We start from the raw sequence: 21,496 nt of genomic DNA, 5'->3' as shown, positions 1-21,496 counted from the left end.
CATCTGAGTGCACAGGGTAAGGAAGGAAGACACCATGTGCTTTTGAACTATATATCTTTTACCACATGACTCCCAGCTGGGATGCTGGGAATTGTAGTCTGTAGCTCAGCCAGAGAGTCAAAGGACACGCATCTCTCTCTAGTCTTTAACCAAAGACATCAGTTTTGTTTAACATGGTATTTTACAGGTATGGGAACCAGTTATCCAGAAAGCTCCGAATTACGGGAAGGTTGTCTCCCATAGACTCCATTTTAATTCGACAATTCAGGATTTTAAAACATATTTCCTTTTTTAATAACAACATAATACCTTGTATTTGATCCCAATTAAGTTATAATTATTTCTAATTGGAAGCAAAGCAAACCTGTTTAGTTTAATTCATGTTTTTTAGTAGACTGAAAGGGGTTGTTCACCTTTAAGTTAACAACTATTATGTAGAGAGGGATATTCTGAGACAATTTGCAATGGTTTTCATTTTGTATTTGTGGTTTTTGAGTTATTTAGCTTTTTATTCAACAGCTCTCCGGTTTGCAGTTTCAGCAAGGTGGTTGCTAGGGTCCAAATTCCCCTAGCAACCATGCATTGATTTGAATAAGAGACTGGAATATGCATAGGAGAGGCCTGAATAGAAAGATGAGTAATAAAAAGTAGCAGTAATTTTTAGGGGCAGTTTTTTCAAAATGTAAGTTTAGAGGTTAATAAATAAAAATTCGCACAAGTTCTAGTCACTCCTATGGGATTTTTAGAATTGTATTTATCAAATGGCGTGTTTTAACTTTCACCCAATGATAAATACCATACTAAAATTCCCATAGGAGTGAATAGAACGTTTGGGCGAGTATTTATTTATTTATTAACCTCTGAACTCACATTTTGATAAATCTGCCCCTAAATGTGTAGCCATACAGAGCGTTTGTTTTTAGATGGGATCAGTGAAGAAAAATGCAAATCGGTAAAAATAAATAAATAAATAAGTAATGAAGAAGAATTCCCCTCATTTTATACCATTTTTTCTCTGGTCCACTGAAAAACATAAAATGGGGTTCTACTGTACTTAGGGGCATGTTTACCAACATTGGAGATAAATATCTCTGGAAATCTCTTTAGCTGTTGCCCATCAGCAACCAATTATCTGGAAAACCCCAGATCCCGAGCATTCTGGATAATAGATTGCATACCTGTATGAAGATAATGCCTCAAACATGACTTTCCTATAGGTAGAAAAGTGACCAGGATGTTGGTGCAGGACAGCTGATGTGTCTGGCTTCCTGGTGTCTCCTAGTATAGGGGTGATCTGCAACCAGAAAAGAAAATCCGTTCTGTACAGTGTGTACCTCAATATGGAGCACAGCTTGTCAGAACCGTAGTTTCCCTTTAATACATGCAGAAAGGTTGACATTGGCCTCGAGGCCTCTCCATGTTGCAGTACTGTAAACAATCCAATTCCTTGTTCTTGCTGGCTTCTGCATAAACCTTGCCTGCGGCCGGCTCCATATGAAATATGACAGTCAGGAAATTGCTGAAAATGTCACCACCGTTCCATAAAATAAACATTGCTCTAAATGAAAACCAGTTATTATTATAAAAATAGTTTGTGTTAAAGGGGCCGTTCACCTTGAAACTGACTTTGTGTGGGATGTAGACTGTATACAGTTAGTCTTTGTTATTCTTTGTTTTTACATATGTGTTTGTTCTGCGGCACTCCACGTTTAGAATGGAAACAACCTGTTTGCTAAGGTCCCGCGAGAGAAATGATCAATTGAGGATCTGACAAGTCCAGTCTGTAGATGATTGTGCTATAAATGCTAAAGCAGCATGTGCCTATAGAAGAAACCCAGCTGGTCTATGGAGTTAGCCTCCTTCTTTCATAATATGAGTTCTGCAGCTGGTTGTGTACCCTGTGGGTTACCTGCAAGTAGGGTTGCCACCCGGCTGGTATTTTACCGGCCTAGCCTGCCGGGGCCGGTATTACAAATTTACCGGCAATGTAGCTGCCGGTAATTTGTAATTACCTATAACAAAAGCCCTTGGCCCTCTGGCAGAAACTTGCCTCTCCTTCGTCTTCTGCCCCTCTCGCAATGGGGCCCGTCCCTTTTGCATCATGCCGCACGTGGATCCCCCCCCTTTTAAGTCACATCCTGCCCATTTACCAGTGGCTCCACCCCCTTTTTACGTCACACCGTTACCACCCCCATCACTGGCCGGTAATTTTTTTTTAAAAAAAGGTGGCAACCCTACCTGCAAGAAAAGCTGTGGATTGCAGATAGGATTTTTGGGTGTTTCTATAGTATCTATATTTTTTTCAGTTAAACATTTTAAAAGCTTTTTCTGCCCTGCCCACTTCTGAAGATGTCACTTCTGGTTTGCAGCAACACTTCCTGTTGTGGATCTGGGTTTCAAAAATTGGTTCCATGCAGGATTCGAACAGAGCTGACTAAAGCTACATACCTCCCAACTGTCCTGTTTTCTGCGGGACAGTCCCGATTTTGACAGCTCAGCCTGTTTCTTACTGAAATGTCCCACATTTACCATTGATCTCCTGCACTGACGCCGGAAAAAGACAAAATGTTTCTGAAACTTAACTAAATAAGAGGCTATTGGCAGAGACCAGAATACTTGGCACCTGCTCTTAGGTACAGTTGTTACAAATAAGATAAGCAGTTCTCTTGGGGGATCTGAGATTTGTAGAAAGGCTGTTTCCCATAGACTCCATTATAATCAAATAATCTACGTTTAAAAATGATTTCCTTTTTCTCTGTAATAATAAAACAGTAGCTTGTACTTGATTCCATCTAAGATATAATTAATCCTTATTAGAAGCAGGACCAGCCTAATGGGGTTGTTTAATGTTTACATGACTCGTAGATTTAAGGCATGAAGATCCAAATTACGGAAAGATCCATTATCTGGAAACCCCCAGGTCCCAAGCATTCTGGATAACAGGTCCCGTACCTGTAATACATTAAACATGGCCCTAAAACTCACAGAAATGTGTTCCATAACCTGACAAATTTTGTAAAATGGACATGGTATTTAGGGGCTTTTTTAATTTTTTTTTTTAAAGTAGACTTTAGGTATGGAGATCCAGTTTACAGAAATACCCCTTATTAGGAAAACCCCAGTTCCTGAGCATTCTGGATAACAGGTCCCATACCCTTATCAGATCTGCAGACAGGCCTCAGCTAACATTTGGCTGTATTCTGCGGGTGTATTGTTCCCTGGGAATTATAATAATTATAACATTATAATCTCCTTAGAGCCGGTCTCTTGGCTCCTTTTTTGCATAACTTTGCCCCTCTTATCTGTGCGTGTGCTATAAGATACGATAAACACAAGGTAGCCATTATTTTCAGGTTTTCAAAAACGAAACAGCTAAAAACTATACAGAAACGCTGGGTATCCATAGGAAAAACCTAAACACAAATAAACCGTGCGCTGCCGCAGGCATTTGCCTGTTTTTTCCAGTGGTTTAAAAAACAACACGCTCTTTTATTGGAACGTACCATGATTGATCCTTCTGAAGGCAAGTGAAATAAATATTTTTGTTCAGCTCAACACAAAAAAGAACAAGTTTGTTGGAGGATTTGGTACTCATCCAGAAAAAAAAGAAAGAAATGGAATAACACTTGTTTTCCCCAGCATTAATGTTTGAGCAAACATGGAGCACCCCTTGTACGGCCTGTAAAGGGGTGGTTCACCTTTAAGTTTTAGTATGTTCTAGAATGGCCAATTTTTAAAAAATAGGTTTTTAATTACAAGTATGGGATCCGTTAACCCGGAAACCCTTTATCCAGGCAGATCCGAATTACAGAAAGCCTGGCTCTCTTAGACTGCATTTTAACCAAATTTTTAAAAATGATTTCCTTTTTCTCTGTAATAATAAAACAGTAGCTTGTACTTGATCCCAACTAAGATATAATTAATCCTTATTGGAAGCAAAACCAGTCTATCAGGTTTATTAAGGGTCTGACCACACGGGCAGATTCGGGGAGATTAGTCGCCAGGCACATTTTCTGTTCACACTTAGTAGAGAGTGATATTCTGAGACAATTTGCAATTGGTTTTCATTTTTTTCATTATTTGTGGTTTTGCAATGTCAACAATCAGGTTGTTAGGGTCCAAATTAGAGACTGGAATAAGAGACTGGAATATGAATAGGAGAGGCCTGAATAAAAAGATGAGTTATAAAAAGTAGCTATAACAAAAAATGTGTAGCCTTACAGAGCATGTGTGTTTAGATGGGGGTCAGTGAAAGCTGGAAAGAGTCAGAAGAGGAAGGCAGATAAAGGTATGGGACCTGTTATCCAGAATGCTTGGGACCTGGGGCTTTCCGGATAATAAATCTTTCTGTAATTTGGAACTTCCTACCTTAAACGGGTGATTCACCTTTATGTTAACTTTTAGTTTGTTATAGAATGCCTAATTCTAAGCAACTGTTCAAACTGTCTTCATTATTTATTTTTTATAGTTTTTGAATTATTTGCCTTCTTCTGACTCTTTCCAGCTTTCAAATGGGGGTCACTGACCCCATCTAAAACCATAATGCTCTGTAAGGCTACACATTTATTGTTACTGGTATTTTGTATTGCATATCTTTCTATTCAGTCCTCTCTTATTCATATTTCAGTCTCTTGTTCAAAGCAATGCATGGTTACTAGGGTAATTTGGACCCTAGCAACAACAACCTGGAGAGCTGCTGAATAAAAAGCTAAATAACACCACAAATAAAAAATGAAAACCAATTGCAAATTGTCTCAGAATATCATTCTGCATATCATACTAAAAGAAAAGTTAACTAAAAGGTGAGTAATTTCTTTAAAATTAGGGCCATGGCAGAAGAGCAGATTTGTCATCCACAGCTAAATAATTGCGACAAATCTTCGGAAAATACGTTCGTGCAACTTTGAAAAACAAAGAGCCACATGTGTTTCACACAGGAGATTTATTTTATTTCTGGCGGTAAAGAAGATTTAACCATGGGCGACAAATCTCCCCGTCTGCCATGGCCCTAATATAAAGTAGTGGAAGGGAAATGAGTTTGATCAGATATCTGACAGTTCTGAGGGTTATCATTGCTATATGAATGTACTGCTGTGCAGGGTTACTCTGTGCATGTCTGTGTTTATCTCCCCTTTCATTTGCAGACTTTCACTGTCTCTGCACCTGCTGATAGACATGTAGTCTCCAGACAGCCAGCAGCAGGGAGCTCTTGTGTATGTCTGCCAAATGCTCTTCCCTCCTGTACCTCCTGCTAATGCACAGAAATGCAAATATACAGAGTCCATTTAATGATAGGTTTGGATACAGACACGTGGCTAGCTCAACTACGCTCGTCTGGTTATTCTGTCAATAAACTGAAAAAAGGGATAGTTTAATACGTTAACTTTTAGTATGTTACAGAATGGCTAATTCTAAGCATCTTTTCAATTGGTCTTCATTTAAAAAAAATAGTTTTTGCATTATTTGCTTTTTTCTTCTGACTCTTTCCAACGTTCAAATGGGGGTCACTGACCCCATTTAAAAAAAAAACAAATGGGCATTCTGACTTTCTCCCGCTTGTGGCCACTATGAGGGAATTGTTAGAATAATTATGAGGTAGCTAATACTGTAGGGACTCTCCACGTCCTATCATTTCTGTTTCCATTACATTTTATGGGGATGTGCCATATCCCAGATTCTGTTTAGGATTTGGCCAAATCTGAGCCTTTTTCAGCAGCATTTGACTGAAACCAAGTGCCTGTCTCAACCCTTGAAATCTTGTGACTTTAGATCACATGACTACGGAAAAGTCATATTAGGATTAAAGCGGTTGTTTGACTGTAAATTAACAATTTGCAATTGATTTTTATTATTTGTGGTTTTTGAGTTATTCAGCTTTTTATTCAGCAGCTTGCAGTTTCAGCAGTCTGGTTGCTAAGATGCAAATCCCCCTAGCAACCATGCACTGCTTTGAATAAGAGACTGGAATATGAATAGGAGAGGCCTGAATAAAAAGATGAGTAATACAAAGTAGCAATAACAATACAGTTGTAGCCTTACAGAGCATTTGCTTCTAGATGGAGTCATTGACCCCCAAATGAAAGCTGCAATTTCAGCAATCTGTTGCCAGGGTGCAAATTCCCCTAGCAACCATGCATTGATTTGAATAAGAGACTGGAATATGGAAAGGAAAGACCTGAATAGAAAGATAAGTACCGGTAATAAAAAGTAGCAATAACGATACACTTGTAGCCTTACAGAGCATTTGTTTTTAGATGGCGCCAGTGACCCCCAATTTGAAAGCTGCAAAGAGTCAACAGAAGAAGGCAAATTATTCCAAAACCAAAAACAAGACTGATTGAAAAATAGCTTAGAATTGGCCATTCTATAACTTCCTAAAAGTTAACTTAAAGGTGAACCACCACTTTAAGTTAACTTTCTGAATGATATAGAAAAGCTGATTCTAAGCAACTTTTCAATTGGCCTTCATTTTTTTTTTTTTTTGAAATTTTTAAACATATTTTATGATACATTATTTGTTGTCTTTTGTCTTCCAACAATTTATGTTCTCTTTGGTTTACCCTTTATTACAAAGTGGTATTGCCCTGTACTGCTCTGTAGGGGGCCCTTTCTCTTATCTGCAGTGGGGCCCTCTGTCTTAGTTCTTATTGTAGTAATTTATTGCCCATTTCATATTGTCAGGAGCTGGATGAGTTATGTAATGGTTTATGTAAGACGCTTTATATAGAAACAATAGTGGACATATGTCACGCGTTTGGCACCATAATAAAAGCGAGCTGCGCTGCCTCGGGGGACTTGTGTGCACGTGCAGCAGCATTAGCCTCGGGGCTGCCATGTTTAAGAGACAGAATGGGGACACACCTGAATTATCCCTGCTGTGTTAGATTGCTGTTATCTTTGGGATTCAGTACTAACTTGTTAGTAGTGCTTCTGTGCTGCCATAGCTTGCATTGCAGCCTTTCATCTTAGAGTAAAATTGCGTTCTACTCCATGGTGGAGTACATTATAGAACGGCTAATTCCAAGCAGCTTTTCAATTGGTCTTCAATGTTTCTTTTTAGGGCTATTCCACACGGGGAGATAGCGACGCGTTTGCGGTCGCGGCGACAAAGCGCCGCGACAGTCGCCGCGACCGGCGCAGGCGACCGTTTTGTATGGGCGCCTATGTAAAAACGCCTGTGCTAACCACACGAGGCGATGCGCTTTTCAACAGTCGCCTGAAAATGCTTTTTCAGGCGACTGTTGAAAAGCGCATCGCCTCGTGTGGTTAGCACAGGCGTTTTTACATAGGCGCCCATACAAAACTGTCGCCTGCGCCGGTCGCGGCGACTGTCGCGGCGCTTTGTCGCCGCGACCGCAAACGCGTCGCTATCGCCCCGTGTGGACTAGCCTTTATAGTTTTTAAACTATTTGCCTTCTTCCAGTATACATTATTTAATGGGTTGTTTATCGTGATATTCTGAGACCATTTGCAATTGGTTTTCATTTTTTATTGTTTGCCGCTTTTGAATTGTTTCGTTTTTCCAGTTTACACTCTGGTTGCTAGGGTCCAATTTACCCTAGCAACCATGAATTAATTTGAATAAGAGACTGGAATATGAATAGGAGAGGACTGAATCGAAAGACAAGAAATAAAAAGTAGCAATGCTAACAGTTAATTTAAAGGGGACCAGTTTCTTGGCGACTGTTGGGTTTGCTCAGCGTTCTTTTTGGCAGGCAGACTTATTAGGAAAGTGTTTGTGATGGGAGATGCAATTGAATGTGGCGGTGCTGTAGTAATAAGATGACTCATAGAAAGGAAACAGACTGGCTCTGCAGGCCTTCTAGGGTGTGGTATTTGTTTTTCAGATTCTGATGCCGGATTCGTGCGACTCTGTTAGCTGCGGAGCCTCATATAGAGCTCCAATGGATTGTTTGGCTCTGTAAACAGGATTTCTAAGCAGCGTATGTCTTGCTCTCCATCGGTATATGAGCTGCATGTTCTGAAACCACCCCTCACCTTGTACTTTAGAGAGCTCACATTTACATGAATGCAGTACAAGGAGCAAAGTTTGCCAAGGTGCTGTAACCCTTAACAACCAATCCACTGTTTGCTTTCAAAGTACCGGCCAGTAAATGGCACCTGCTAGTAGGTTTTGTAAGTGATTATAGCAAATACATAGCAAACTTTGCACCTCTTATTACATAATCTCAATTGATATCTACGGTATATGCAATGTTATTATAGGCCTTTAAATGCAATGTTATTATAGGCCTTTAAATGCAATGTTATTATAGGCCTTCACTGGAAAGCCACACCTTATAACTGTCAGGTGACCAGGAATCGATAAAACTGCAGCTGCAATGTAAAGACTTACAGACAGGGGTGCAGGGGAACCAACACAGGACACATATTACCTGGAGCAAACCCATGCTTAACAGAAACTTAGGTTGTCTTAATAGTTTGCAAATTAAAATGGAAGATTAACCTTAATTATATGCCTTAACAGCATATGTTTTGGGGATAGGTAGTAAATGGCACCTTAGAGTACTGGTTTGCAAATGGTGCTTCAGTTTGTTGTAGATGGGTACATTGTAATAGATCAGGGTGCTTGAGAGTGGAATTTAATGACATATGAGGCTGCTGGGGATGGGTAACTAACCTTGGAGTACTGCATATTGATATTTAGTGTTAGATTTATGTGCTGAAGAGTAACCGATTGGCATCTACTGGAGCATCAAAGTGCAGCAGATGTATATTTAAAAGTACGTCAGGGTGACGAGAACTGGTAGATAATAGAGCCTTGAGTACTGGAGATGGGTAGCTATGAGTGCCTCAAAGTGCTTGATATGTGAAGGTAGTGGTACACCAGGGTGCTAGAGTTGATTAATTATTAACAACTGAGGGTGCTTGCGATGGGTAGCTAATTATATAGCTAATAAAACTAAGACACTCACGTGGCGCAAATCCCGTTCAGAATCAGACTTTTGGAGCTACAAATCTGCCCTGCGCTCCTTTAACACCAGCCTCTTCCAAGCCAAACAAACATACTTTACTTCACTCATTAACTCCCTTTCTAAAAAACCAGCACAACTTTTCTCCACCTTTAACACTCTCCTTTCCCCTTCTCCACCCCCTCCATGCACATCTGTCTCTGCTCAAGATATTGCTGAGCACTTCAAAAACAAAATTGACACTATCAGAAGGGACATTACACTACTCAACCCCCCTAGACTTCCACCCCCCTCCCTCCACACTCCCCAGTCTCTCCTGTGCTCCTTCACCCCTGTCACTGATGAGGAAGTCTCAAAGCTTCTGGCCTCTTCTCACCTTACCACCTGCCCGCTTGATCCAATTCCCTCAAAACTTCTCCGCAATACCAATCCTTGTCTAATAAAAGCCTTAACTCACCTATTTAATCTTTCGCTCTCAACTGGACTGTTTCCTTCTCAACTAAAACATGCTCTTGTCACCCCCATTCTGAAAAAACCCTCTCTTGATCCCTCCAATCTTGACAACCTCCGACCTAGCTCTCTGCTACCTTTCATCTCTAAACTACTTGAGCGCCTAGTCTACAACCGACTTACCTCATTCCTCTCTGACAATAACCTGCTGGACCCCCTACAATCTGGTTTTAAGCCACAACACTCCACGGAAACTGCCCTGACTCGACTAACTAATGACCTTTTAACTGCTAAAGCCAACAATCACTTCTCACTACTAATACTGCTTGATCTCTCAGCCGCATTTGACACTGTAGATCACCCTCTCCTCCTCCAGTCCCTCCAGTCGCTTGGCCTTCGTGACACAGCCCTGTCCTGGTTCTCTTCTTACATCACCAATCGTTCCTTCAGTGTCTCCTACAATGGATATCATCTTCTCCCCTACCTCTTTCTGTTTGAGTTCCCAAAGGCTCTGTCCTGGGACCATTACTATTCTCCCTCTATACTTCCTCCCTTGGCAAATTAATAAATTCTTATGGTTTCCACTACCACCTCTATGCTGACGATACTCAGATCTATCTCTCATCTCCTGATCTCAACCCAGAACTCCTAACTCGCATCTCCTCCTGCCTGTCCGCCATCTCTACCTGGATGTCGCAACGCTACCTTAAATTAAACCTCTCTAAAACTGAAATGGTTCTCTTTCCTCCAACTAACACCAGTAGCATCCCCGAAGTATCCATCATAGTTAACAATTCCACTATCACCCCCTCTCCCCAGGCCCGGTGCCTTGGGGTTATCCTAGATTCTGCCCTGTCATTCACTCCTCATATCCAGTCACTTACTAAATCTTGTCACTTCCACCTAAGGAACATATCCAAAATACGATCATTTATCACCCAAGACGCTGCAAAAATTCTTATTCACTCTCTCATCATATCGCGTCTAGACTACTGTAACTCTCTTTTAATTGGCCTCCCCCTCCAGAGACTGTCACCTCTCCAGTCCATAATGAACACTGCTGCGAGGCTCATACACCTCAGCAACCGCTCCTCCTCTGCCTCGCCATTCTGTCAATCCCTGCACTGGCTTCCGTTACCTTTCAGAATCAAATTCAAATTAATGACACTGACTTTCAAAGCACTTCATAACTCTACCCCACCCTACATCTCTGAACTCATCTCTATATACTCACCCACTCGCTTACTACGCTCCTCTACCGACCTACTACTCAACTCTTCTCTCATTACCTCCTCACATGCTCGCATTCAAGACTTTGCAAGGGCTGCACCCCTCCTCTGGAACGCTCTCCCACGGTCTGTCCGACTTTCTCCCAACCTTTCTGCTTTCAAGAAATCTCTGAAAACGCACTTCTTTCGAGAAGCCTACCCTCACTCTGCTTAACTACCAAACGCAACACCACATACAATACCACATTTCTCACCCACTTAATTTGATCTTGCCCACTCCCACACCTTGTGTATTACTCCCTTCCCTTTAGACTGTATGCCTATGCATAGGGCCTTCCTCACCTTTTTGTACCTGTATTGATTGTGATGTTTGTTACTCCATATATTCTATGTATGTAATTCATGTGATGTAGTTGTATAATCACATTTACTTTACAGTGCTACGCAATATGTTGGCGCTATATAAATACATGTTAATAATAATAATAATTATACCTATATGAGGCTAGAAGTATATCAGAGTGCTTCAGATGGGAACCCCATAGTTCTAAGAATGGGAAACTAATGGAATTCATAGGGTGTTTTTGATGGGTAGCTAATGGAACTTAGGGTGCTTGGGAAAGGTAGCTAATGGAGCCCTTAGGGTGTTTGGGAAGGGTAGCTAATAGAACCCTTAGGGTGTTTGGGAAGGGTAGCTAATGGAACCCTTAGGGTGTTTGGGAAGGGTAGCTAATGGAACTCTTAGGGTGTTTGGGAAGGGTAGCTAATGGAACCCTTAGGGTGTTTGGGAAGGGTAGCTAATGGAACTCTTAGGGTGTTTGGGACAGGTAGCTAATGGAACTCATAGGGTGCTTGGGACGGGTAGCTAATGGAACTCTTAGGGTGTTTGGGACCGGTAGCTAATGGAAATTAGGCTGCTTGGAACAGGTAGCTGATTTAAACTTATAAAGTAAGGCACTGTCTTTCAGAGTGAGGATCAGGATGAAACACGTGGGTTTAATTGATAAAATTAAACAGGACAGTGGAACAGTAAACTAATTAAAAGCATTCAGATATAGACTATGTTTATAAGAGTACCTGTCAAATGACCTAGTATTCTTACAAACATCTTCTGTATATGTATCATCATGCGTTTGTTAATAATTAACAGCTGTATAACATAAACGACTACATTTGCCACAGGGCATAAAAAACTAATAGTTCATAAAGGACAATGGTTTCTCTTTGCTATGCTCTGAATAACGTTAGGTTTGCACGTTACCTTACAGCCTCTGTTATATAGGGAATGTGTGAATTAATCCATCACCTTTCCCTTGTGTGTTTCATTGCACCGTCCCCAAGCATGCAGAGCAGGTCACTTTGTTTTAAGGTAGCCTCTGATCATACATATATTATCCTAGAGATGATTTATATCTCAGCCCACGTGTGCCCTACTCCTGGTGCATGTCCTGCGCATGGTTATATCACCAGGAGAGTATTATAGCTCACTCAGGCACCATTGCTCAACAATTTTTAAAGCGCCCAATTATAAAACCGTCAGTGCTCTAAGTGTCTATTCAACGGAGTGATTTTCACAAGTTGTCAGACGCCTGTTTCACCACTCACCAAGCCTTTCATCAGGTTCTGGGCAGGACTGATGAAAAGTCACTTGTTATCTGTGAATTGCAAATGTAGATCTCACTCGCTCAGCTGCTCCTTGTGGTTATGTTGCCTCCCGTCTCTCCTTGGCCACATGGAGCTCGAGGGGGTTTGAATACTCTTGAGTTTCCTCTAATACACCACTGATGACCTAGATTGACCAGGATCATTTGAAGGCTTATTATTAAAATTATATTAAATTAGTAAAATAATATTTGTATTTTGGAGTCATTAAAGGGGCTTTTGACCGTCCAACACTTTTTTCAGTTCATTTGGTTTCAGCTAGTTCACCAGAAATAAAGACTTTTTCCAATTACTTTCCATTTTCTATGTGTGGCTGTTTTAAGTTTAAAGTGTCATTTTTCACCTTCTAACTGCAGCTATGGGAAGGGGGGGGGGTCGCCGACCATGTAAACTGTTCTAAATGGATACATATAGGGACACATTTTTCTTGGTTCGAGTGAAGGAATAGAATAAAAAAAAAACTTCGAATTTCGAATGATTTTTTTGGCTACTTCGACCATCGAATTGGCTACTTCGACCTTCGACTACGACTTCGAATCGAATGATTCGGACTAAAAATCGTTTGACTATTGGACCATTCGATAGTCGAATTACTGTCTCTTTAAAAAAAAAAAACTTCGACCCCCTACTTCGCCACCTAAAACCTACCGAACCTCATAGGCTTTCTAAGCTTTTTTTGGTCGTAGAAAAATCGTTCGATTGATGGATTAAAATCCTAATTAACCCTCGATATTCGACCCTAAGTAAATCTGATACATTTCTTATCTTTGTCACTGTTGAACAGAATCTCTGGGTTTCATTACAGGCAGCTGTTAGAATTGATACAATAGTTGCTAATACTCCAGAGATGCTGCTGAGAAATGGATCAACTAATGTACCAAATTGTAACAGTTTAGAGTCTGCGACTAAATGACTGAGCTGCCAGACTCAAACACCAGAGACAGGGAATAAACTTTAAACTTAGATTTTGAAAAAAAAAACAGTAAAAAAATGGAAAGTAATTGAAAAAAAGTATATATTTCTGGTGAACAATCTGAAAACAATCGAACTAAAAAAAGTGTTTGGAAGGCGAACAACAATTTTTTGGAGCGGCCCTTGCAGTTTCTGCTCTCTGCATAGGATTGAATGATCTTTCATATAAACAAATGAGATGACGCCATTTAGTTCTGCTCCTACAGGACCAGAGACATGACTTTTATGTCCCTGCTTAAAAGTATCTCTAAAAATAACTCTGCTAACGTATAGATGTCAGGAAGATAAGTGCCTCAGAGCAGCCAAGCCATCAATTCAACGTGCTCAGCAGACTCTACTGTCAGCATTGCTGCAGCGCAGGGGAGTCCGGTCTGGGCACTATCTGCAAGGATTTTGTAGGTTCTCCCCGTGTCTATGCGAGTTTCCTCCCACACTCTATACAAGCAGGTTAATTGGCTCCTAATAAAAATAATCCTACTGTGTGTGAATGTGATAGAAGCCTTAGATTGTAAGCTCTACTGGTGCAGGGACTGATGGCAGTTATATATATTCTCTGTAAAGTACAGGTATGGCATCCATTATCTTTAAATTAAACCCCTTATCCAGAAAGCTCAGCATTACGGAAAGGCCATCTCCCATAGGCTCCATTTTATCCAAATTTTTAGAAATTATTTCCTTTTTCTCTAATAATTGCGCATGCACCAAATCCAGGATTCTGCCTTTTTCAACAGGATTCGGCCAAATCCATCTCAATCTAATCCTAATTTGCATATGCAAATTATGGGCAGGGAGACTTTTTATCACTAAACAAGGAAGTAAAAATATTTGCATATGCAAATTAGGATTTGGATTCGGTTTTCAGCCAAATCTTTTGTGAAGGATTAGGGGGGGGGGGGGTTCGGCCAAATCCAACATAGTGCATCCCTCATAATAATAAAACAGTACCTTGGACTTGAGCCCAACTAAAATAAAACTAATACTTATTGGAAGCAAAACCGGCCTATTGGGTTTATTTAATGTTTACATGATTTTCTAATTATGGAAATATCCATTATCTAGAAAGCTCTGAATTACGGGAGGACCGTCTCCCATAGACTCCATTTTATCAAAATAATCTTAATTTTTAAAAATGATTTCCTTTTTCTCTGCAGTAATAAAACAGTACCTTGTGCTTGACCCAAACTACTATTTTGGAAGCAAAACCAGCCTATTGGGTTTATTTAATGTTTATGTGATTTTTCTAGTAGACTTAAGGTATGAAGATCCAAATTATGGAAAGATTTGTTATCCAGAAGACCCCTGGTCCCAAGCATTCTGGATAAGAAGTCCCATACATGTACTGTATAAACCCATTGGTGCTATATAAATGAAGGATAAGCAACAAATGGTTGAATTGTACCGTGTATGATTTTTAATACTAGTTACTCATTTTCAAGGGAGGAGCTGGTCTTGTTTTTGTAGCCTTGGGCCCAAGCATTGAAAGGAAATGATAAAATAAGTGATTTCAGTTCGACTGTACTGACTGTACTGGGAGTGGGAGCGAATGCCAATAGATGACGGCAATGCAGAAATATTTTTGGAAGCATATTAGGCCAAAAGGCCTTTCCTGAGCTTCAGGGAAACTTTTCAGATTAGTGGATTGGCTTTCCTGCTACATATACCAGAATGATTTTTATATCCTTCACATTCATACACCCCAAATCCCAGGATCAGTTTAGCAAAAAGCTGGTGGTATGGCAGACAGTAATGCTTTTTTTTATAGACTAATGACCAATGATACGATGGGTCCTCCCAATTGACATGTTGTGTATGGCCCAAAAATACAGCGTCACACACAGATTCATATGGCTCTATTAGTAGTGTATGGGAATTGTCTCTGTAAGATATCTTATGTTAATTCTGATTATTTGACTGACGGCCCTCTTCTCTTTTATGCAGGTACACTTCCCAGATATCGAGAGAGCAGAATGGCTCAACAAAGTAAGTTACTCATACCGTAACCATAAATGTATCCTAATAAATACACTCACCTTTCAAAATAAATATTGTATAGCAACATATACATGTGAATCGTCATCCGTATGTGATCCATGCAGCATCTAAACACATAGTTGTATAGAGCATTCAATAAAACAAACTAAGTTTCTTATCATCCACTAATTGTCCACTAATGCATAATTTGAGAAGGAAATATATAGATATAGCTGACATCCACCAATAAATGGTCCACCAATAAACCTTTCAAAGACTTAAATGTTTTGTTCAGTTTGATTGATTATGGAGTGCCGTCATTGATGGAGATATAGATAGAGATATATATATATATATATATAATCTATCATCAATTATGGGTATAAGACCCATTATCTGGAAACCCCGTATCCAGAAAGCTCCGAATTACAGAAAGTCTGTCTTCCATAGACCCCATTTTATTTAAATACTTCAAATAAAAAAAAAAGATTTCCTTTTTCTCTGTAATAATAAAACACTTGATCCAAACAAAGATATAATTAATCCTTATTGGAATCCGAACCATATTATTGGGTTTATTTAATGTTACATGATTTCCTAGTTTTTTTTTTTTATAAATAATCTCTCTCTCTATCTCTCTATCTCCGTAGTCAAGGACCAGCACTCCCATCCATTAATTATTTATCCATGTTGTGGTATAGCACCCAATGTTTCGGTCCCTCTTGACAAGTACAATACGTATTTCTACTGACCTATTTTCTATACTGATACAAACTTAAGCACAGGGGTTAGACTGCATTGCAGCATCCAAAAGTCCCAAAGGTGCACTCTGTTTCCTCGGGAAAGTACGAAGGGCTGTGGCACACACTTACTGAAGCAAAGACCCAGGTGCTAGTCAGAAAAAATTATATATTCATGTAGAAAGCTGACGCACACTGGGATTTATCAAAGTAAAACTTGTTTTATTGGATCCAATAAAAAAAGTTTTACTTTGATAAATCCCAGTGTGCATCAGCTGTCAGCTTTCTACATGTGTGTGTATATATATATATATATATATATATATATATATATATATATATATATATGTATGTATGTATGTATGTATGTATATATATGTATATATATATGTATGTATATATATATATATATATATATATATATATATATATATATATATATATATATATATATATAATTTTATATATTTTGCCATTAGTACTCACAGTTTATCCTTTACTCTTTTACAGACTGTGAAGCATATGTGGCCTTACATCTGCCAGTTCATAGAGAAGCTATTCCGAGAGACCATAGAGCCCGCTGTGCGGGGTGCAAACGCCCATCTGAGCACCTTCAGTTTTACAAAGATTGACATGGGATCACAGGTACGTCTCTAGCAGGCTTGCCCATTGCAAAGGGTTTCTTCTTCAGTTTTGAACCTTGTATATGCTCACTTGGGACAGTTCCACACCAAGTTATTCATTGCAGGTTGTTTTCTATTGGGAGAAACACCCCAGAGCTGCTCTTTTTTTGGGTGATAATTGCCCCTGTAGTGCAGATGAAGTGTCTCCCATTAATATGACAATAGCAGACAATCCAAGTCAATTTAAATAATCCAATACAGGATGCAAAATCAGTACTGGATATTCATTTAGCAAAGCTGGTCTGTGGCTGGGATCTGATCCCCATCCAGTGGGTCAGCGTGACCACATAGGCAAGGACATTCTTCACATATTGGTCATCACCCAAACATGATGACTAGTCTCTCTTTTAAAGGAAAACTATACCCCCCAAACAATGTAGGTCTCTATAAAAAGATATTGCATAAAACAGCTCATATGTAAAACCCTGCTTCATGTAAATAAACCATTTTCATAATAATATACTTTTCTAGTAGTATGTGCCATTGGGTAATCATAAATAGAAAATTGCCATTTTAAAAAATAAGGACCGCCCCCTGGGATTGTACGATTCACACAAACATACCAACAAACTATACTTGTTTTGTCACATGAGCCAATTAACAGACAGAGTTCTGTGTTTTGCTCCCACACTTCTTCCTGTTACAGTAAGAGCTGCAGTATTTCTGGTCAGGTGATCTCTGAGGCAGCACAGAGACCATTACTAAATGGTGGCTCAAGGCAAGAGATATAAAAGGGCAATATTTACTTAAATATATATTCCAGTTTGATAAGATTCTTTAATATGCCACTTAATTTGTATTCATTTTGGGGGTATAGTTTTCCTTTAACATATGGAGCGCCGTAATTCATTTATATCAATAAGTGCTTTTGTTGGTTTAGATTTCTCCATATTCTCATGTAGGATAATTGAGAAGATTAGAGGGCTGAATATGTGACTAAATATTGATCTCTCTCTATTACTGTCTTTCTCCCAGCCCCTGAGGATCAATGGTGTCAAAGTTTACACTGAAAATGTGGACAAGAGACAGATTATTTTGGATCTGCAGATAAGGTAAATATAAGCAAATCACAAATAGGATTTTAAGGCGACGTTAGGAACCTCTGCCCTATCGGCCCAATCTATTCCCCTACAGACCTTCTCCAGTCAGGAGCTAGCTATAGTGGGCAGCAAGAGGTCTTCTGCTGGTGGATGGTTTTTAGGTAGAGAAACACCCCTATAATATCATTAGTGATTATATGGAAAGGATGCCCTCAGGGAATGCTGCATGTAGAGTCCCACAGCCATTGTCTCAGCTGACTGCTGTTTATCTTTGCACTCTACTCTACTAGTGTGTGCACATCTGCTATTAGCCAGTCCCAATGACATATACTCCAAGCTTGTTGGCAGCTGGGAAGGGTATATATTATGTATTGGTCACCAGTGTTACAATCCCAGCCACATGTTTCCTATTTTCCTTTCTATGAGTTGTTGTGACATGTTGTTTTACACTTGCATCATACCACTGTATATTTCTCAGTTTTCCTTAGAGCTTCAGATTTCCTATGTTTCATTTAAATCCTCAGCGATTCTGATTACTGTCATGCTCTCTTAAAGGAAAACTATACCCCCAAAATGAATACTTGAGCAACAGACGGTTTATATAAAATTAAATGGCATATTAACGAATCTTATCAAACTGGTATAAATATTTAAGTAAATATTGCCATTTTACAGCTCTTTCCTTGAGCCACCATTTTGTGATGGTCTGTGTGCTGCCTCAGAGATCACCTGCCCAGAAATACTGCAGCTCTAACTGTAACAGGAAGAAGTGTGGAAGCTAAAAACAGAACTCTGTCTGTTAATTGGCTCATGTGACCTAACATGTATGGTTTGTTTGTGTGCACTGTGAATCATACGATCCCAGGGGGCGGCCCTTATTTTTTAAAATGGCAATTTTCTATTTATGATTTCCCAATGGCACATACTTTTAAAAAGTTTAATTTTATGAAACTGGTTTATTTACATGAAGCAGGGTTTTACATATGAGCTGGTTTATGCCATACATTTTTATAGAGACCTACATTGTTTGGGGGGGTATAGTTTTCCTTAAAGGCTAATGGTGCATTGTACAGACCCCCCCCCATTCCTTCACTTAAAACTCAGCATCAAATGCCCAAAATCTCCTTCCATTGCGCCATGGGAAAATTGTGAGAATAAACACCTTGGGATTACTCCAACTTCAAAACTTGCATATGATAATTGATGTTCTGTCTTGTTGGTCAGCTGGTCTAGTCCTGGGTGTATATCTAGACTTCCAGCCCATAAAACAAGGCAGGAATTCTGTGTGTTATGTCCCTGGAAATGTGTGGTTCACCGTTGAGGTCCAATTCCTAGCAACTTTGCAATTGGTCTTCATTATTTATATGTTATTCTTTTCGAGTTATTGGCCTTTTTTCTACTCACCCTTTCCAGCTTTCAAATGGGGGTCACTGACCCCAATCTAATAACCAAACACTCTGTAAGGCTACAAATGTATTGTTATTGCTACTTTTTATTACTCATCTTTCTATTCAGACCTCTCCTATTCATATTCATATCAGTGCATGGTTGCTAGGGTAATTTGGACCCTAGCAACCAGACAGCTGAACTTGCAAACTGTAGAGCTGTTAAGCTAAAGCTAAATAACTCAAAACCCACAAATAATAACAAGTGAAAACCAATTGCAAATTGTCTCCTAATATCACTCCCTACATGATACTTAAAGTTCATTTAAAGGCGAACCTTTGTTTAAGTTTATCACATTGCCACACCAGTAGACTCTTGGTATTTTCTTTTATGGGTATTGTAGCTTGTGTTGAAATGTGTCAAACCTTAACAGCTGCCTCTTATGGGGGTAAATTTATCAAAGAGTGCAGTTCCGCCACTAGAGTGAAATTCCGCAGCTCTCAATTCATTTCTATGGGATTTTGAAAGGCGTATTTATCAATGGGTGAAAGTGAAAGTTCACCCATTGATAAATACGCCTATAAAAATCCCATAAAAATGAATGGAGAGTGGCGGAATTTCACTATTAACTTCACTCTTTGATAAATATACCCCATTGTCTTCAGTGGAAACTACCTGACACCATAAGTGTAGGAAACTTACGTTACAGGTCAGGCAGAGAACTCGCCTGTACTAGTATTGTGTAGTATTGTCAGGTAGGGGATGGATGCAGTATTGGTGCAGTATTGGTGCAGTATCTTTGCCAGATGAAATATGCCAGCCCTAGGAAATAACTGCTGTGCCACAGTCCTGACTTCTTATTAAATTCTTTTTTTTATCCCCCCACAAAATTCCTTTTATCATCATTTTCAGTTTTGTTGGAGAAACGGAGATTGATTTGGAAGTGAAGAGGTACTTCTGCAGAGCTGGCGTGAAAAGTATCCAGGTAGGTGTCAAGTTTGTAGTTAGACTGTTTAAGCAAAAGCTTAAAGTGAGTATAAACCCAGGCAAGGGCAGCACCCCTAGGATTCATCTGCTTTTTCACCCCAGATAAAGGTCTCTGTGTGAGACTAAAACATTGAGTAATATTCCTTTCTTTTTGTGTATTTATACTTTTTGAAAAAAGCTTTTGTATTGTAGGGTCTCTTGATAGTACAATGGTTACTCACCACATCAATGAAGTGGCCCAGGTGCACCGCCCTGAGCCCTCAGCACAAGGGGCGGATAAACCGAAAAATCAATATGGAGCAGGCACTCAAAGGCAAAAACTTCCACCAGGCAAATATTCAAATGTGAAGAAGTTTATTGTGTCAACCAGCCTTCTTCACATTTGAACATTTGCCTGGTGGAAGTTTTTGCCTTTGAGTTCCTGCTCCATATTTATACTTTTTGTTTGCCAATTCTTTAAATCCTAGGAGTGCTGTCCTTGGTTCAGTGTATTTTTTTTTTGTACAGCTATGGTATCCGTTATCTGGAAACCCATTATCCAGAAAGCTCAGAATTACGGAAAGGCCTTCTCCCATAGACTCCATTATAATCAAATAATCCAATTTTTAAAAAAATTATTTCCTTTTTCTCTAATAATAAAACAGTAGCTTCTACTTGATCCCAACTAAGATATAATTAATCCTTATTGGAAGCAAAACCAGCCTATTGGGGTTATTTAATATTTACATGATTTTCTAGTAGACTTATGTATGAAGAGCCAAATAATGGAAAGATCCGTTATCCAGAAAACCCTAGGTCCTGAGCATTCTGGATAACAGGTCCTATACCCTTAGTAGCACCAAAGTTTTGTTGCAAAACATGGTGTGCACCCTTTAGACGAATATATATATATATATATATATATATATATATATATATATATATATATATATATATTCGTATATGTGTGTATATAGATATATATATATATATATATATATATATATATATATATTCGTATATGTGTGTATATAGATATATATATATATATATATATATATATATATATATTCGTATATGTGTGTATATAGATATATATATATATATATATATATATATATATATATATATATATGTATATGTGTGTATGTATATATATATATATATATATATATATATATATATGTATATGTATATATATATATATATATATATATATATACATACACACATACAGTATAGGAAAACTTGTTTCATTATGAGCATGATACCAAAGGGAACAATAACTAATGTACCTAATGCTGTCTATTATGGCATAGCTTTGCAAGTTTCTGATGGGTTACAAGACATTCTTTGGCTTTTTACTGAGCCGGTGTCTAAGATATAAACTCTGATAAAGGGCCCTGTGCGGCCCGAAACGTTGCCTTTTTCTACTGTAATGAGCCAATAAAACACTTGAAACGC

At 39.0% G+C, this 21,496-nt stretch overlaps 1 protein-coding gene across 3 annotated transcripts in view; it reads left to right on the top strand.

Annotated features, from left to right (window-relative positions):
- Positions 1 to 21,496, top strand: part of esyt2.L (extended synaptotagmin-like protein 2 L homeolog) — a 90,647-nt gene that overhangs the window by 25,995 nt on the left and 43,156 nt on the right. For 2 of the 3 annotated variants that reach the window (NM_001087117.1, XM_018266276.2), the window contains 4 exon segments: positions 15,185 to 15,226; positions 16,468 to 16,602; positions 17,616 to 17,692; positions 19,979 to 20,051. The exons of the other annotated variant lie outside the window; for it this stretch is intronic. In NM_001087117.1, coding sequence (NP_001080586.1) covers positions 15,185 to 15,226; positions 16,468 to 16,602; positions 17,616 to 17,692; positions 19,979 to 20,051 — 327 coding nt within the window. 3 annotated transcript variants of the gene reach the window in all.

This window comes from Xenopus laevis, chromosome 6L, assembly GCF_017654675.1.
Source record: "Xenopus laevis strain J_2021 chromosome 6L, Xenopus_laevis_v10.1, whole genome shotgun sequence".
In the NCBI taxonomy this organism is placed as follows: Eukaryota; Metazoa; Chordata; class Amphibia; order Anura; family Pipidae; genus Xenopus; species Xenopus laevis.
The sequence above is the reverse complement of the archived record's forward strand: the minus strand, read 5'-3'. Positions and strand labels throughout refer to the sequence as shown.